This window comes from Cygnus atratus, chromosome 15 (assembly GCF_013377495.2).
Source record: "Cygnus atratus isolate AKBS03 ecotype Queensland, Australia chromosome 15, CAtr_DNAZoo_HiC_assembly, whole genome shotgun sequence".
Lineage (NCBI taxonomy): Eukaryota > Metazoa > Chordata > Aves > Anseriformes > Anatidae > Cygnus > Cygnus atratus.
In genome coordinates, this window is record NC_066376.1 from 180,363 (window position 1) to 199,696 (window position 19,334).

At 40.1% G+C, this 19,334-nt stretch overlaps 1 protein-coding gene across 2 annotated transcripts in view; it reads right to left on the minus strand.

Moving 5' to 3' along the window:
• The window catches only part of PDPK1 (3-phosphoinositide dependent protein kinase 1), a 30,213-nt gene extending 14,456 nt beyond the window's left edge, over positions 1 to 15,757 (minus strand). The window contains exons 1-5 of one of the 2 annotated variants that reach the window (XM_035563331.2): positions 15,531 to 15,757; positions 4,799 to 5,068; positions 1,875 to 1,917; positions 1,534 to 1,671; positions 208 to 352 (exon numbers count right to left, since the gene is read on the minus strand). In XM_035563331.2, coding sequence (XP_035419224.1) covers positions 208 to 352; positions 1,534 to 1,671; positions 1,875 to 1,917; positions 4,799 to 5,068; positions 15,531 to 15,554 — 620 coding nt within the window. In that variant the 5' untranslated portion in view covers positions 15,555 to 15,757. Of the gene's footprint in view, positions 1 to 207; positions 353 to 1,533; positions 1,672 to 1,874; positions 1,918 to 4,798; positions 5,069 to 14,818; positions 15,273 to 15,530 lie in introns of those variants that run through there. The other variant, XM_035563332.1, reaches the window with a different exon arrangement.
• Between the last annotated feature and the right edge of the window lie 3,577 nt (positions 15,758 to 19,334).

The window sequence follows — 19,334 nt, forward strand, 5'->3', positions numbered from 1 at the left end:
TTACTTTTTCCAAGCTGTCTAGTAACAGATTGTCTCTCCACATAAAGTTTGTGTTGTTTAGTTCCCTGTGTTATGTTAATAGTACTATTACTAATGAAATGCTATTGTGTTATTAGCTTTCCACAAAATCCACATTCAATTTACACTTCATGAAGAACATTTCTTGTGCATAACCAAAAGCATTTCGATCTCGACTTTCCGTATTACCTGTGAATAATTCCTTTCCCATGCAAATACTCCAGGGCTGATACAATTTCAGCAGTATAAAACCTGGTACAGGTCTCATCGAATGAGCCAATTTTGCGTATATACTTTAGCAGCTCGCCATTTTTGGCATAGCTAAGCCCAAAATCTGAGTATAAGAAGTTAAGGTCTACCATTAAAACTTTTTAAAACAAAAATCCCCAGACCTCATTCCAAAAACAAGAATAATATTGAAGAGACATGAACAAAATGGTAGAAGTTGGTTAATGTGAAACTTTACATGGCAGCAACCCAAAACTATGTCTAATTAAATGTATTAAAAACCTAGGATACAGGTTCCAGTTTCTTAGCATTGCAAAGACTCCATAGGGGATTCAATTTGTAATCTTTCTAGATAGTCACCTGAATAATTGATTCCAACTGTATATTTAATTGCTCACATAAACATCCATTTACATTAATAATGAACATAAGTTTAAAATTGCCCCATCATCTGGAAAGGTACAAAAATATCAGTCCAGTGTACAATGAGCAAATATTTATAATATAAAGACAGCCCTTGTAAGTTCTGTTAGTGCATGCATGCACACACAGCCTGTTAGCATTGTTAGCAGCCTCTAAAAAAAAAAAACAAAAAACAACCAACTACTTACTGACCCCAGAAATGAACTGATCTATCCTTTTACCCTTGGCACAGCCACTTCTAAACAGGATAATTAGGAGGAAATTCACATTACTGAAAATTTCTTCACAGCAAAAGAAAAAACCTGATTGCAAAGCAATGAGCTTTGAAGATGAAGCTGCACTTTGCTAGAGAAAACTCAAGAAGCAGTGGCCCAAATAGAATATTTTCCTTTCTTTTCCTCATTTAGATTATTCTGTAAAAATTGTTATATAAAAGTGCTTAACAAATCTAATTGAGTGAAAAATAAAAGTAAATGTGGCTGGCTACTCCTATTTTAAACACAGGAATTGTGGTGTTTTACTCCATATATCAGAAGTAAAATATTTCTCAAACACTTTCTTTTTAAAAAAGTGTGTTGCAAGTCACCTTTCAGCATTTACCAGACGGAGAATACAAGTTATTGTTTTACTCCATTCTCCTGTCCCCCATGTCACTCCCTCTTCTTTGAGGGGTCACATTCATTCCATTTACTTAATTTTAAATAAAAACATTACTGAAAAAAATTGCATCACAAACAACTAAGACATTTTAAATAACTTAGGTTTATTTCATCATTCCCATTAAACAATGTTTCAAAGGAACCAAAACTGAGGATTGCTATTTTTAAGAAAATATGATGGAAAGTTTTAGAACTTAAAGGATACATAGCTTTTCATCATCTTGAAAGGTGAAGTAGAGTTTCACAAAAAAAGGGTGATCCAGGCGGGACATTACATCTCTCTCTCGTGTCACATATGGCACCTTATTTTCTTTTATGATATGACGTTTTTCTAGAATTTTAACTTAATGAAGAAAGTGAAAACACAGGAAATAAAAAAAATGAAGTCCATTTAAGTAATCAGTGGTTTGGTTACCATTTTTTCTTGTTAAGATAAAGTTATCACAAAAACACTAGTTTTATCCCATCTTTTGAACAGGTGTTTTGTAAAAGGTCCACATTCATAAAGTATTTTTAAAAAGCTGTGTTTAAGGAATCAGTACTTACTGGCATATTCTCTAGAACTTGCCAATTCTCGAGCCAAGACAACCTGTTGCCACAGAAGAGAGAATATAATGTAACTATTCGTTAAAGGCATATGGTAACATTGCTTTTGACTTTCCAGTAGGTAATTTTGGACAAGCAGTACTCTAAGTATCACAAACACAATCAGCAAAAGATTTAAGCATGTGTTCATAGTACTTTGGCTTCCTAGCCCCTAACAAAATCAGTTATACTGAGTACTACATACACACCTAATACCAAATGGTATGCATTTAGAAAAAAACTTCTAAATAAGGCTCTTCTTCAGGTCAATTAATTTTTCAAGGTGAAAGGAGAAGCGCATGCAAGTTGCGCTCTTTAATCATTAGAAAATGAAAATTTCAGTGTGGTGGTAAGAAACACCTAAAAAAAGTGTACCTCCTACAAATACACTGAAGTTCACATTATTTGATCAATAGGCATTTCTACTATAAACAGCCAGTCTATTACAAGCTGTGTTGTTACCAAAGGAATTTTTTAAACTCTTCTGTGTACACAGACAACATTATTTAAAGCTGTGCAATAAGATGAGAATGTTCATAACTTTTCTAATTTTTGTTGCCAGGTTTCATCAAGTCTACTATTAGAGTTACTGAAAGCAGTTAACTTAAAGTTCATTATTTAATAAATACCCAGATACATAGTGCTAACTTTCTGCATTATAGAAATTGATGTGCTCACATAGACCGACACCCTCCTCACTGCAACCTCCTCTCAGGTAGTTACAGAGAGAGGCAAGGTCTCCCCTCAGCCTCCTTTTCTCCAGCCTAAACAACCCCAGCTCCCTCAGCTGCTCCTCATGACTCTTGTTCTCTAGTCCCTTCACCAGCTTCATTGCTCTTCTCTGCACATGCTCAAGCAAGTCAATTTCCTTCTTGTAGTGAGGGGCCCAAAACTGAACAAAGTGCAGTCTCACTGGAGCTGAGTACAGAGGGACAATCACTTCCCTAGTCCTGCTGGCCACACTAGTTCTGATGCAGGCAGGATGCCATCGGCCTTCTTGGATACCTGAGCACACTGCTGGCTCACGTTCAGCCAGCTGTCGACCAGCGCCCACAGGTCCCTTTCTGCCAGACAACTTTCCAGCCACTCTTTTCTCAGCCTGTAGCATTGCACAGGGTTGTTGTGACCCAAGTACAGGACCTGGCACTTAGCCTTGTTGAATGTCATGCTGTTGGACTCCGCCTATCTATCTAGCCTATCCATTTCCCACTGCAGAGCCTTTCTACCCTCAAGAAGATCAACAGTCCCACCTAACAGTCTCATCTGCAGGCTTATCAGCACAGGTGAAAACATATCTTGGCTAATAACCCAAACCTGTATAGCTCCAAAGACTATTTTAATCCTGCACTGTATCTTTTTTTTTTTAAACCATATTTCAGATGTATTACCCACATATGTACATTCACACTGAGCAGCTGTGTACAGCGGATTGCTTATTTTCTTCCTAGCATGAATCATCACGTTCCTTTAGGTCCTTTCCTTACTGAACACATCTGAGTAAATCATATATCCTCATTTTCTCCTAAACAACATTCCATAAAAACAGCAGAATCGCAAGAAAAAAATCCCACAGTGATGTATATTAATACTATGTCTGTACTATCATGGGCCTCATCCACACTATGAGAAGATGTAACAACAGGGAATATAAACTCTATAAAGTAGAATTAGACCAGATAGGTAGCTAAAACAAAAAACAATTCACAGAACACACAACTGTGTAAGTGACAAATTCAGGCAGCAAGGGAAAAACTGTAGTTAAACCCTTCAAATGGGAGTTTCTTTCAGCAAGGGAAGAAGAGCGGAGAGCCCTCAGAGGCTACAAAGTAGAACCAGTTGTCAACATAATTGGCAGATAAATGGCGAAGCCATTAAACTCTTAAGCTTGAACAAATGCTTGAGTCTGCCAGAGATTAAGTCTATGTTTAACAACTGGTTTTGGCCGGACACTTTCACCAGTCCTACCTGAGGTCCTGATGATTATGGTGACCAAAATTCTGCTTGTAAAACTCAAAACAATAATGCTACATATGGATTAACATTTACGTGGCATGCAGTCTCTCCTGCTGCCCACCTAACTTCATTTGAGTGACTTAGACTTGACTCAGGACAAAAAAAAAATCTACCAGTGAACAGGCAGCAGAATGCTGGAACAGAAGTTTACTTGGAGTTTGGGCCTTATGTATTTCTCTGTTTACCGGGAACATGGTGCTAAGCTCCAGAGAAGAGAAGCAGAAATTAAAGGGTCTTACTGAAGCAGGCTGTCACTGAGTAAGCGTTCCAACAAGAGGCAACAACTCTATTGGATTCTTTAAGGAAACCTGCAAATTCCAAACTATGCAATTAAGGGCAAATTATTCTTGACAACTACTATACAATAACTATGGCTCATGAAGTCCTTGAAGGCCACGATACTAAAGACTGAGAAAGAATACTGGAAAAATATCACTGTTCTTACATTCTTCCCTAAGCATCTGGCATTGGGTCCCGTCACAAACAAGATACTGGGTAGAAGTTCTTACCATGACCAACTCCAAGCCCAGTTCCAATCCTTCGTGTCATAAAATTTTTACATAACTCATTAAGCATCAAAAACTTACATTAGAAAGCACTGTCTCCTAAAAGGAAACAAGCATCAAGTCATCAGGATACAGTGGAACTTCTGATGAGTTAAAAAGGTACTTAAAGCTCAGCACCTGTATTCAGTGCAAGACTTAATATTAGTTGTTAACATTTAAACAACTGCACCCTGCTCATTTACTCTTTGTTTTCTCCAGATTTAAATCTTCCTAACATTTTCTGCGCAACAAATTTTGAAGTTTTTCCTATTTTTTTTGTCAGACTAACAAGAAGCTTTTTTTTTTTAAATAAAAAAATAAGGTTACCGTCGAAAAAGATCCTTCACCCAGAATTTTCCCAAATTTGAAGTCATCAGGTCGTTTCTTTCGAGGCTGTGGAGGCTGCTGTCCTGTATGCTGCTGCAAGGAGTTTGAACTAGATCTTGATTCAGCTGCAGTGCTCTCCATGTTTGATCCCTGTCTGCTGCCACAGGTGGAAATGACAGATGGAGTGCTGGAATCTGCTTGGCTCCTCACCATTGATGGGGATGGACAGGAGCATAACACCACGCTAGACTGGATTGGAACAGCATCATACTGAAAAGAGAAAAAAATTGTTATCCCCATACCTTCAAATAATTATCCCACACATCTGCACTTTATTTCCATTCCTTCCTATTTGAAAGGACTACCATGAAGATGTCTTTAGGAAGGAATGTGTTTATTTTGGAAATGGCAGCTCTTAGACACTGTTTACATCATGCTGCATACGTACATATAGCTGTAAGTCAAAAGTCTGAAAGCTTTAATTCACAAACGGAGGTTTTTCAGACTCAAGAAGTCCTCTCCAACATTAAGGAGTCAAATATCAAGGTACATTCTCCTACAAATAACATTATCTTTCAGGTTTATTTCATGGACTGATGGCTGTGCCTCTAACCATCTTAACAAGTGACAGTTTTCCTGAAACTTAAAAAAAGTTACATAGTTCTGCATTAACAGTTATATTCACTATTAACATTAGAGATGAAAAATAAATCACAAAAACTTCAATAGACAAAGGATACGTTTCTACATACACAGATTACAATTACATGTTTTTAATTGGAACCTCACTTTTTCTAACAGTATTCTCTCTAACATACACTGGAGGGAGAGGACACCAATAAGATACATACAAAGGGCAGGTCAGTTGGATGATTCTAGTATCAGCAATATTTATTTATTTTTTAAAGAATGCACTGGTCTGATCTTTTACGACAAAGGATTTTACAGTATTTAATCTCATAAAGACATCCCAATTCCAAAACAAAGAACCAGACACAGTAAATATAGGAACAGACACCCCAAATACCAATTCTTATAATATACAAAGGAAGTCTCCATTTGGTACCCTTTCATCAATTTTTCTCGTGTAAAACCAAGCAAACTAGTCAAGCTGGTTTCCCTCCCTGTTCCTAATACACCTGGGGTAGTCTGTCAAACTCTGCTTCAAATGTTTCACTTGAAACTGACCAGAAAACACAGACAAGGGGGGAGCTCTGCTGAACCTCCTCTGACAATAAAAACTGAAATGCAATGCAAACAGAGGGAACAGTTGAGAATATCAACACCATAGATGAGCATGGGTTTTTAATCACAGCATTCTAACATACAGTCAGCACAACGAAACAATAACTGCAGTCTCCTAACCTCAAAACAGATTATACAATCCTGACCTAGTCCATGACATACTTCATCTTGATATTCAAATAAACATTACTTCCAACAAAAATAGCATCTAATGAATTACAGTTTGATTCAGAACAATTTCCTGCATTCCTACCAAAGCTCACTTTAGAACAGAATTGGACTTAGGTTCAGTTACGCATTTAGACTTAAAGCACCTAGCTCCAAAATTAACACTTATTGTATTTGTCTGTGCTCTACGTGGTATAGTAAGGCAGCAGAAACACAGTTTATCCATTCAGTGGCATTACAAAGATATACAAACATATTTCTACACATGTAAAGGTATACTTTTTAAATTCAGAGTAAGGTAACAAAGTCAAAAATAATACAGCTAAAATTCTCATTTTTTCCACTTTCAATGAAATAGATACCAATTACTGTAAGTTTGAAAAGTAATTATTATTAAACAACTGTTGTAAACATTATCCCTGGAAGAAGCATTTTCTTTCCAATCTGAATATAGCCTACTTGCACCAAGATCTCTACTGCTCCTTAGGGCTTTTTCTAAGGAGTGCAGCCAACTGATAGAGCAGGAGGTCAGAAACAGGTAGTAGCTTCTTTTATTAGACCTTGTTTGAACCTTGTGATATAATAGTCTGACAAGAAATCTGCCTATAATGATAACTACTTGCGATATTTTGTACAGCTTTTGTGAGGACAAAAGGATGTCAAGTTTGTGTGAAGATTTGGAGACTGATGGGAGAAGAAATTTGTTTTTTGAAAGTTCACTAACTGCCTCTGAGAACAGTGTATGTCCCTGCTCAGAATTAGTTACACAGTGTTCTCATCTTTGAAGAGAAGTATGTCGATGCTATTATTATGGAAAAAACAGCACACGCACACAAAGTATACGTGCAGTAGGGCACTATTACTTTTACACCTTCTTTGCAGGTATTTGAGTTGACACCTTCCCCAGATTGTCACAGAATCAATGGTCACTAGTTATTTTCCCCTCACATTCTTATAGCCCAGCTGAATCACATTTCCTTCAGACAGCTTGTATAAAGATACACAGTAGCTACAATTAAAACCAGATTGTACTGTTCTCCATAAAGACTGCAGCAACAGCTGAGCACAAGAATGACTGACTGCTCAACTGCTGAAGTGATGCAAATATAGTAAATGTCCCATTAATTGAAATATAGTAAATAAACAGACTATAATATTAAAGATTTAAATGATGAACTTACTCCAGTCAGGCTATCCAAGAGCAAAGGGTATACAGGTAAACAAAGAAATAGCACTGTGGGGGATCTGATTGGATTTTACAGCTACCAAGATTGCCTTGATGGAAAACAAAAACAAACACAAAAGCACCAGAAAGCATGGAAAGAAAACAGAGGAAAAAAAGGTGTTGGATGCAGTTAATTTCATATACTGTGCAAGTAAATAAAATCACAACGAATATCACATGTAGAAAAGTCCTAGACTTGAAGGACAAAGAAAGACAGGAATAAGGGATGTTGTAGGAAGAGAAGGTTATTTCCAGCCAAAGTATAGTACCAATTAGACAAAACTAGGTAGTCAAAACATCAGTTAGTCGTCTTCTCAAAGAAGAGTCAAGATTAAGAAAAAAGAACAGAGAAAGATGCAGAAGATTTAAAGTACCAGTTACCTAGAAAGTGACAGAACTATATGACTAGGTATGCTGCACCTGAACATTTACAAAAAACATCACTCCTACACTCATCTTGCCACAGTCTGCATGTTTTTATATAGTATTTCATGTCCTGGATTGTTTACCTTGTTTTTGTTTTTAAGAGGCTCCAAAAAAGCATGTCTAGAGAGACTGTTTCTACATGCGTCTCCGTGTATGTCAGAAATAGAACAGAGGCCATCTCATCAAGTCTAATCTCATAGTTTTTTTTTTTTTTTTTTTTTTTTTTTTACAAAAATCAGGTTTAAGTCTACTTCTGCTAAATCCAGCCATTTTAGTGAGATAAAGTCAATTACTGAATAATTGAAAAAACTTCTATGCCACATCTACAGAAGCTTGAAGATGCTCTCTTTCCAGCAATTATCAACATTTCTCAACTAGCAAGTCAGTGAAAGCACAGACCCTCACACAGTAACAACACACTTGTGTCCCTTACCTATTGCACAACATAGATTTCCATGGACCACACTATCACACTGATAACCACTGCTCAAATCGGTCTATATCTGTTTTTAAGAATTGGTCTCTAACACTACCTTCTTTCCCAAGCTCTTAAGGATGCTGTTTCAACTTCACCTCCATATAGAAATTCTTTGCTTCTTTGTACAACATACATTGAAAACCTAGTAAGGAAGAACAGAAGTCTGGAATCTGACAGGAAATTGGATCCTGCCACTAACACCGGACAAGCACTAGAGAACAAGTCAAAACCAACTACTTTCAGGAGAAAAGTCAAGAGACTGAACCCCTGAAGAAACTGTGTTTATTAGTCTGTCTTTGCCCTTTGGTATCAGGGCACCCAGGATTCTAAGAACTAGGATGACCTGCAATTCAACAGAAGTCATACTGCATATAAAAATTACTGAGTACTGTATGTGATGAGCATTAGGCTAAATCAAGATAAGAAGCTCAGAGACAATTAGGAATACAAATCAATAACAACATGTATGCCCTACATCAGCAAAATCCGTTTCATCAATGATCTGATTCAGAAAGTAACATAGCAGCACCCTAGGATGTCTACAAATTAATCTTTTCACTTGCAATAGAGCTTGAGAGGCTTTTACAACTGATACTGCATGATACAGCACAAGATATTCTTCCCAGTTGTCACAGCACGTCTTCCAAACCTCACTTTTACATCTCTGCCAAACAGTCCTTTGATACAGAAAGATCTTCCAAGATCTATGAATCTAAGATCCAATGTCCAAGTTAACACACTTGTCTTTGAGTAAAAATATGGAGCCCATCTATTTATCTGTGTAATTAAGGAGGGATAAAGGCCTTTACTTCACATTAAGAGAAAGTAATTGTTTTAAGTGGACAACTGTTTTGTAGTTCTAGAGACAATGTGACTTGCTGCTATTTATACTGTGATTCTGCTGAAGACAGTTTACATTAAACAGGCTTTACATTAACAGGCAGTCATATTTATTATATTTTCATGGCACACTGGTGTTTCAGAGGATTGAGAAAAGATACAACAACTGCATGAAACATAGACCTCGTATCTAAAAAAATAGAGTAAGAAGGGGCAATCAAGAGATATTATACACAACTTTCCCATTGGTGCTCTCCCACTCATTATCCCAAACTGCAAGCGTTTGTTTACCTTCTCCAGGCTCTCCAATACCTATTTGTGACAGCCTCCACTTCAAAGGCTAGTGTGTAACACACCCTGAAGGTTCCATCATATTCCAAAAGAAAAAACAGCTCATTAGCTCAGATGCTCAGGTGAGCCTGAACATACGTCCTCAAATTATTCCTCATAGTTGCTAAAGTTAGAACTTAGGCAAAAGCAGAGTAGCTCAGCAACAAGAAACGAGTTAATATGCAAAGAAAAACTCATTCAGAATAACAAAAGCTTTGCCTTCTAGTGCAGAAAAAACAGTACAGGTAGCATTTTTCATTATACTCCTATTACTTCCAGGAACAGCTTGCAGAAGGCAAAATAATCCGTAACAATAAGATAAACCTTCAACATCAGCTTTCCCTTGGTATCCTCTACATGCTGCTACACCAGAATGATAGCAACAAATTGTGTGCTGTCAAACTGCAGTGAACATTAGTTCTTGTACACTGTATCCCAACATCTATTTATTCTCTGGACTCATCTAGAAATCGACAGTCGGACTTTCTGCTAAGCAACCTACACTACTCTCCTTCTGTTAATCCATTTTACATGTGTGCACATGTGAGAAACAATATACTGAATAACTAATGAAACTACATAACATATGGTTTATATATGCTTAAATGTTTGTCAATTTAAAGAATTTTAGAATAGATGTATTTGTCAACACTTATTACCTTCAATACTTTCAGATTCTAAAAACTGAATAAACAAATGCCAAAGGCAATGTATATAAGCCCTGGCTAAACTTGACATAATGCAATGCTGCAACAACCTATGAGAATTTGATTTGTAAAATTTTCTTCAGAGACATTTACTTGTATTACTGTAAAGGAGTTTTTTTTGTTAGTTTGTTTTAAAAAAAGCTCTAATCAGCAGGTTTTTGCTTTGTGTTTTCAATGAATCTTGGAAAATGCAAGTCCTATATTCATAACAGTCAAGAAGATTAATCATGAAGAATCAAATGAATTTATTTTTCTTCTTAAGCTTTTTGGATATACATTCTGAAAAAGTTCATGGCATATAAAGAAGTGTTTTCAGTTTGGGGAGACATGCTATACTGTTCGTATAAAAAAATCTCAAAACATCAGAAGCAAAGCTCAGCTCTGATACTATCTTCTTCATGTTGAACTGACCACCTACCATCGCATCTCTACTTTCTAGAGATCTACAACACAGTTTATCTGTAAGTCAGTAATGAGGAAATCACATTCATGTAGTAACAGCAAAAAATATAATTTAGCTGATAGACACAAACATTTGTAAGCACAAAGAACACCTCTAACGTTAGATTTGTTTGATTTTTTCAGTCAGAGAATAAAGTTGCATTATCTACAAGACTGACTTTAGTCTACAGGAATTAATTTATTATGTAAAGAGCACAGTTGCCCCAAACACTGCAGTTAACACAAATACCTTCTTCTAAATTTGACAACACATACCATGGTATTTCCTGTCACTAATTTACAGGACTCTAATTCCACATTCAGGTAAGGATAAAAGCTAATGAGAGGACTTGAAAGAATCTGCATACCATCCAGTTACCCTCTAACCTCCTCTACTTCTAAGCGAAGCACTCGAGTACCAAGCACTTTAACGGGCAGACACTATTTAAGGCCATCCGCTCCAACCTCCCCTCCCCAACCCTGAGCCTCAAAAGAGATCAGAAACAGGAAACCACAAAAATTTCTAAGAACCTGAAGTCAGCCTATGGCCCAAACAGCTACAAATGTAAACAAGCCATTAAGAATTCATTTCATGCAAACAGATACAGCCCAGCTCACAAGAAAACAAAAGCCATCTGTAACAGCAATAGTCTCGATCACATTCTACATGATCAGTTACCTGATAAAGCACAACAATGCTAGAGGTGTTGTGCAGCTAATAAACACAGAAGAACTTCCTATGCTAGATTCCTTGCTAGCACTGTGAGGATTTAGGAGGCACAGACAATAGTCTTGAGTGAAGGGCAGAGGAGCAGCAAAACAGAGGTGGCAGTATGTAGACACTGTGTAGAAAGGTTGGACAGCACAATCAAGAACTGTAATGAATTCCTTCAGAATTACCAGAGAACTGAACATCAAACTTAATACTTTATTATCAGAAGTGCTAAGCAAGTTTATCCTTGTGTTTTTTTGTTTGTTTGTTTTTGCTATAAAGAATTACAGAGTATTTGCTAAGTGAAACAACTTTTTTAAAGCAGAAAAGGAAGTCTCAACTGCAATGTTTACATCCAGGTCTTTCGCAGACCTTATTAACTTTCCATAAGCTTAAATGCAAGGTGTCAAAAAGGGAAGTGGGGAAGGAGAAAATTAATCTCCCCTCCCCTTTTTGCTTACATATACATAATCTAACTTAACCACCTGCAAAAAAAAAAATCCCATTTGAAATACCAGAAACACTAGTTCTTTGGTTTTGTACAAATTCTTCAGAAAGCTCCAATATGAGAAACTTAGAGAAGGATTTTAATCTTCCAAGCACTGTTTTCTGAATCACATTTTTCTCTTTCCACACTGAAAAGTAATTTCTCACTCACATACTTTATCTGATGCTATAAACGTGCTAATTCTATAGCTTTTCTAGAAAAAATGTAGAAAAGATACAAGTTCAGTGTTGAAAAACATGCATTTCAAAAACATTTCATGTCTTCATAGATCAAACCTATTTTATTACTTTGCCAGTTTATTACTTTTTTCAGTCTAAAACAAGTGACTGCACTCCTGGTTTCATGCCTTTTGTACAAAATCCTGCAAATACTTCAGTTATCAGCATCCCTTTCCAAGTTCTGCCTCCAATGCATCCTTTCAACTAATCAGCTTTAGAGAAGTGTGACGAGCCCAAGCCTGCAAGGGTGTCTCAGAATGTCTACTTGTATAGTTACAAGTGCTACATGAACCAGACATTACTTCTAGCATTGTAAGTAATAGACCAAGTTACCCAAAGAAAGATTTGCTTTAAAAAAAAAAAATCCCACACCTACCCACATATTGGATTCGCTATTTAGTTGAAAATTGTCATGGAAGCATTAGAATGAGTCCAGAAGAGGGCCACAAAGATGATCAAGGCGCTGGAGCATCTCTCCTATGAAGACAGACTGAGGGAGTTGGGGTTGTTCAGCACGGAGAAGAGAAGGCTCCGTGGAGACCTTGTAGTGGTCTTCCATTACCTAAAGGGTTCCTACAGGAAAGCTGGGGAGGGACTCCCTGTCAGGGAGCGTAGTGATAGGACAAGGGGTAATGGCTTTAAACTAAAAGAAGGTAGGTTTATATTAGATACAGAGAGGAAATTCTTTACTATGAGTGTAGTGAAGCACTGAAACAAGTTGCCCAGAGAAGGTGTGGATGCCCCATCCCTAGAGGTGTTTAAGGCCAGGTGGATGGAGCTTTGAGCAACTTTGTCTGGTGGGAGGTGTCCCTGCCCATGGTAGGGGGTTCCGAACTGGATGATCTTTAAGGTCCGTCCCTTCCAACCCAAACCATTCAATTACATCCAGATTATCCTCCAAATTATCTCCTTTCCACTAGCTACCAGCACTTGTGTTAGAAACAGGAGTGCATATAAAATTGCTCCTCTTAAGCATATTTTATTTTTTTTTGCCTTTGAGCACCATCTTTAGTTCTCAACATCTGTATCTCTTATTATTTTCTATTCCTGAAGATGGCTTTGGTAAGAGATTTACAGAAAACTTAGGCCAATTAAAAGCCTATGCATGAGTGATGAAAATAAGTCATAGCCTTACACTGAACCCAAGAGAAGAGAATACTAAGTAGATAGGTGTATAGGAAAAAAATATCGTCTGAAAGTTTTATACCTATGAATAACTACAAACAACTCCTATCAGCCTACTGCAATTCCTCATGTAGATGAGGAACTTACTTTATAAAGTACCCAGTTCTTTGAAAAACAGTTTGTATTTGTTTCACAAGGGGGGGGGGGGGGGGGGGGGGGAGGGAAACAACGTTAACAGTTTTGCTCAGACATATCCATGACTATACTACAGGTTTTATCAGGACAGAAACATTAGTAGAATGGAACCTGCCTTGTAATAATTACTAGAGCAGTTAAACCTTCCACTGAAGACACTGCTGAAGTTAAAGATGTAAAGAACTGTTCTTCCAGACTCTTCATTTCAAGAGGAAGGGAACATGTTGATATAAGACTCAATACCCTTACAACGAAGGCATTAACAGCAAATAACTAAGACCACACTGGCAACTTCAACTACAGCAGCACTAAAAGTGTTTCCTGTGAAAAATGCAATTCTCTCCTTAGTACTGCTTCAGAAAAGAAAAGAAAAGAAAAGAATGTTTTAGGCAATTAACCCCACATATATGAATACAAAAGTTAACTGTTCAGGCAGAGGAATGTTGAAGTATTTCTTTTAAAGCTATGTTCTGTTTCGCTCCCAGGTCTTTTGCATTTCTAGTAAAATAATCACAGAATCCACTGACGTCACTAATTCCATCACAGTAACATTAACTGCATCTTGCTGAGTTTCAGAAATAATGTATTTCCCATATTTGATATAATCTGATTTACAAAAAGGCTAGCTGAATCAAACCACCTCTGTCTGCTAATGCCAGCCAGTACACTCACCTGAACAGAGAAATGGGATGGAAGAGAAGGAATTTAAGTTACTAAGTTACTCTGAATAAATACTTTCTTTTTAACAAAAGTAATTGTCAACTTCGTTCTTCATTCATTTGCTCTCTGTCCATCTCTCTCAGAGATCTGAATTGCATAAAGAACAGAAACAGAAGTATTTGGAGGGGGAAAAAAACAGAAAGAATTGATGAGCAAGGACAGAAGTACGAAAGGAAGCACGCTCCCTGTTCAAGTGGGTTCAGAAAGTAAACAGAAGTCTTCTCTGATGCCAGCAAACAGCCATATGGAGCTCTATCAAGAGGCAGGAAAGCAAAACTAATTCATAGTCAAACATGGGCTTATTTCTTAATCCTTAACGCAGTATTCCATGTCCTACCCTGTAGGGCTATTCCACATACTAACTCCCATTTTCATTCAACAAATACAATCACCTTAAGACCCTAAAAAAATATTAAAAAATCATTAAGCATGAAGAGTAGAGCACGTTATAAAACGAGGCTTCAAGAATCTACACAGATGTATCAGTCTGTATGCAGAAGACCCTTCTTAGCTAATTCCAAACATGGATATGGAAAGTATTGCTGCCAGTCAGTTACGCTACCATTGCTGAATACTGGTAACTATTCTTGTATAAAAAAAGTAAAAGAAAACCCCACAATTGTCATAAGGTAATTTCTACGTTAACTACGCTGTATAATTTACAACACAAGTTGAGACCTACCATTTCCCCTTCTGCGTATCAGCCACAATCCCACACTATATTAACCAGCGTTCGCAAAATGGAAGAGTTTTACCCTCTCAGACGAATGTAAACAACTGTTCGAAAGCACACGCCACTATTACCCCCGGAGCCTCTCCCACACCTTTCTTCCCACTACAAAAGAAATCGGTTACGGGGTATAGAGGCGGCTCCCCTAGCGTAGCAGCACGGGCCCTGCTGGGGGAAGGCGACCCGGCAGAGACGCGGCGGTGCCCCGTACCCGGAACGGGGAGCGGCGCTCCGCGAGAGGCCGCGGGGCGGCTCCTCGGCCTCGGCCCCGCTTCCTGCCGCTGCCGGGACGAGCCCGGGCACCCGTCGCCGCGCTCGCCGCGCACTCCCAAGCCCCTGCCAGCGCCGGGGGCGGGAGGAGGAGAACGGGCCCCCCTCCGCGCGGCCCGCAGCACCCCCGGGAGGCGAGAAGCGGAAGGAGAATCGGCGGCGGCAGCACCGGGGCCAGCCCCACGCAGGGCAGCGCTCGCCCAGCCGCCCTCTCCGCCCGAGCAGGCGGCGGGCGAGGGGGCCGCCCGCGGAAGCCCCGGCAGCGTGCGGGACGCGGGTGGCCCTCCCCTCACGGACGGACCGGGCCCGGCGCCTGGGCCTGGGCCTTCCCGCAGCTCCCCCAGCGCGCCGCGGCCGCCGGCAGCCCCGGGCGGCCTCGGCGCCGCGCACTCACCAGGTGGCTGCTGGTGCTCGCCATGGGCCCCGCCCGGCCGGCCGGCACGGCCCGCGCTCCCGTCGCCCTTTAAGAGCCGAGCGCGCGGCCGCCCGGCCCGAGCCAATGGGGCTCTCGCATCCTCCGCCCGTGACGTCACCCACAACAATACGCCCCCCGCCGCGGGCGGGACTTCCGCGCAGCCCGCCAGGCCGTTGGTCGAGCCGCCTGCTACTCACGTGCGAGCCCGGACGGAGCGTCCCCCATCAGCCTCAGCGTCCGCTGCCGATGCGGGCATGCGCAGACGCTGGGCTTTCGCTACGGGCTTCGCTTCGTGCCCGGAAGCTGCGTGGGGTGAGGGCGGCAGAAGCCTCCCCAGCTTCCGGCCGAAGCGCGCATCCGGGCTCTCCGCGCGGCGTGAGGGCGCTGCGGGAGCGACGAGAAGGTGGCGTCGGGAGGAGGCGGTGCCGCCGGGCTGCGGACCGCGCCGCTCGGCGCCTGGTGTCGTCGTTATGAGCGTCCGCCAGCGCGCCTCCTGCCGCCCGCTCTCCCGGCGGCGGCCCGTGCCTCGAGGCGCGAGCTTCCGCTGAGGATGCCGAGTTCCCGTTACTGTTACGAACCCGAATGTGTAACACGTACAGTTTCACTGTAGGCGTTCTTAAAAGTCTGGCTTCTCCGGAGGAAAAAAAAATAAAAAAGTGTGCTGTGCTCCTTGGGTATGAATTCACTGAATCTGACGTGCACTTTTCGTTACAAGGCTTTCGCCGTCTCAGAACTAAATAATTTTCATCCCTTGTAATAAATACACCCGCCAAATACTCATCAACATCTTTAACTGCTATATGGTATAACAAATGAGATCTTGTTCTTTTAGGTAGGTGTGCATGCAGAAAGCATTTCAACAGGTTATCTCACCAACCTGTGTTCACAAGTACATAAAATGTACTTTACTCACAGAAGCCAGCCAGATCCAGCGTGAAGCACTAGGATCACAAACACTGAGAATGATGGGCCGTTTGTGCATGACACCTTCTCACAAACTATTTTAATTTGTTAAAGGATCATTGAATGTCAAGGAATTACTCAAAATGGTAATACAAGTAAAGACCATATTTTTTGCAGAACCACATCAGAATCTACAAAGTACAGATAATTAGCTTCAAATAGGGCTGGGGCAGTTGGGCAGGACAGCAGTCTTGCAGTGTCCTAGTGGTAAACTACTTTAGAAAGATTTTTACAATAGCCAATGTAAATCAACTTTCTTGCATGGTGATTTTTTGCTTCGTGGACATATAGGACAACAGATCACAATATTCCTTTTTAAATATATATATATGCATATATATATATTCATACCTTCACCCCTCTCTTTTTCAGACTATCCAAATTCTTGGCCTTTCTTACAGGCTGTATTTTCTTTTCGGGATTCTTTCCAACTGATTTACATCTTCCTGAAGATGTTTGTTTTGTAAAAATACTTCACAGTGAATTCCATCTAGCCCTGCAGAATTTAACAAACCTGTTAAGTGGCTTAAGTCAAATTCTCTATATGCTACTATCATCTTGTTAAAATGAATCATATTAATTATCTTCATAGTCAAACTATAGTGTGCTAGTGAAACAAAAAGATGCAAAGGATCTATTTGACTTCACGTACTTGAAAACCAGCAGAGTGGCATCGTGCTCAATAGCCACAGACACTGTTACAGTATCAATGCCCTATCAGAGCTATTAATAAGCTTTTTGCTACTTGGCAGAGTTTTTCCTAGTCTCCTTACCATAATCCAGTATTTCCCAGAAGTAATTTATTTTCATGATACCATAGTATTTATTACTACTACTAATAACAGTACCATTCTTCTGCCTAGCCTTATATGATAAGAGGATCTTATGCTTTTCCCTGATTAAGTTACAAATATTTTCCTACTCTGCAAGACTGTATGCCCTCAACAGCATTCCTCAGGAAATGTCTTTGTAATTTTCCAAGAACCGAACCAAGTGCAAGTACATTCTTCTGCAGCACAGGGTGCTCACCTTCACCTGTCACATGACATCTAAACTGAGTCAAAACCTAGAAAAAGGCTACTCTAGTTTTAGCAGCCTCATCCAGTGAACTATGTCCCTACCCGTGGCAGTTGTGTTGGATCAAGATGATCTTTAAAGGTCCCTTCCAACCAAACTATTCTGTGATTCTACTTTACACCTTTGAAGTCTGTGAAACCGGTAATCTTCCAGCAGAGGGCGATGACATGTTGGACAATATGCTGTCTAACAAGGCATTAGTACAGAGTGCTAGGGAGCAGCACAAGACAAGGCTGCCCTAACACAGGGTGGGGCAAGTAGGGCGATCCCAGCACCAGCAGTCCCTCACCGCACAAAGTGCAGCATAGTCCTGCCTGGTCTGAACAAAGTGGACAGAGCCTGGTAACAGGGTTTGCTGATACTCCCAAACAAGTTGAGGTGATGGACCAGGTCCAGGATCCACACAGGAGCAGCAGGGATGAAGGTGGACCTATAGACAAAGCTCTAACAAAAGTCCAAGGTCCTTCTAGGAGGTAGGGCTAGAAATGAATCTACAACATGGTTTCAGGATCCAGTTGTGGTTCAGAGACAGGACTGGAGATAAACTACATTATCAGTCCACAGCTTTCATCCATTATACAACGTACTTACATCCCAGGCCCAGAGGCCATCCAGGAAATGACATGGAGACAGAATTGGAGACAGACATAGACCTAAATGAAAGCTAAATGGATCTTCCAGGTGATGGGCCAAGGATGTGGAGTAGGGGTCCCAGGTGACACTGGTCAGGCCAGTTAAGGCCTATCACTGCACTTAGGGCCATGATACTAAGACAGATAGCACACAGCAATTCTCTTTACAGAGAAATGTATTCTGTCTGTGTTCTGAATCTTGTAGCTACAGAAAGCATTTTCATAAGTGACTGCACACGTGAAAATCACATGTATGGTATTAAACCCAAAGAGATATATTATTTTTTAATACATGGTTTGCAAATGCTAACAACCTTGTTGCAGTAATAGGAAAACTTTGAATATAACAAACATCAGAAGTTATGAGAGGCATAAAACCACAGAATCATCTAGGTGGGAAAAGATCTTCCACCATCAACCTGACCTGCTGAGTCCCATCACTAAACTATGTCCCTCAGTGCCATGTTCACACGTCTCTTAAAATACCACGAGGGATGGGGACTGCACCACTTCCCTGGGCAGCCTGTTCCAATGCTTGACCACCCTCTTCATGAGGAAACTCTTCCTGGTATCTAACCTAAACCTCCCCTAGTACAACTTGAGGCCATTTCCTCATGATTTTAGGGCACGAAGGTAAGAGAAAGTGACGTGAGGGGTCAACAGTCTTTAAATAGCATATACAATCTTTTAAAAGAAGAAACTGGTATTAGGAGTCAAAATGTTGTAGTACCTATGTGTTTGGCACTGTTGCACCTCCTACTGCAATAGCCGTGGGAAACTACTGTGCAAGCTACTAAAACCTGTGATCTCATTGCAAAGATGAGGTAACCAGTTCTACACACAGAAGCCAAGTGAGGCATGCTATTGATTTATGTGAAAGCATTTGTAATTTTTTTCTCTAGTACTCTGAATCTCATTCTGAAGATATCTATCGTCTGTTTTTGAATGTGAAAGCATGTTATGAAAAAGTCTTGAGTTGTCCACACCAATGCCCCTATATCTTTTTTAAACGGATGCTTTATTTAGATCTGTCTGGTACGTATTACTCTGTCACTGCCTGTATTAGGCATCGTATCAGTCAGCTTGGCTCAGAAAGCCATATAGTTTTGGG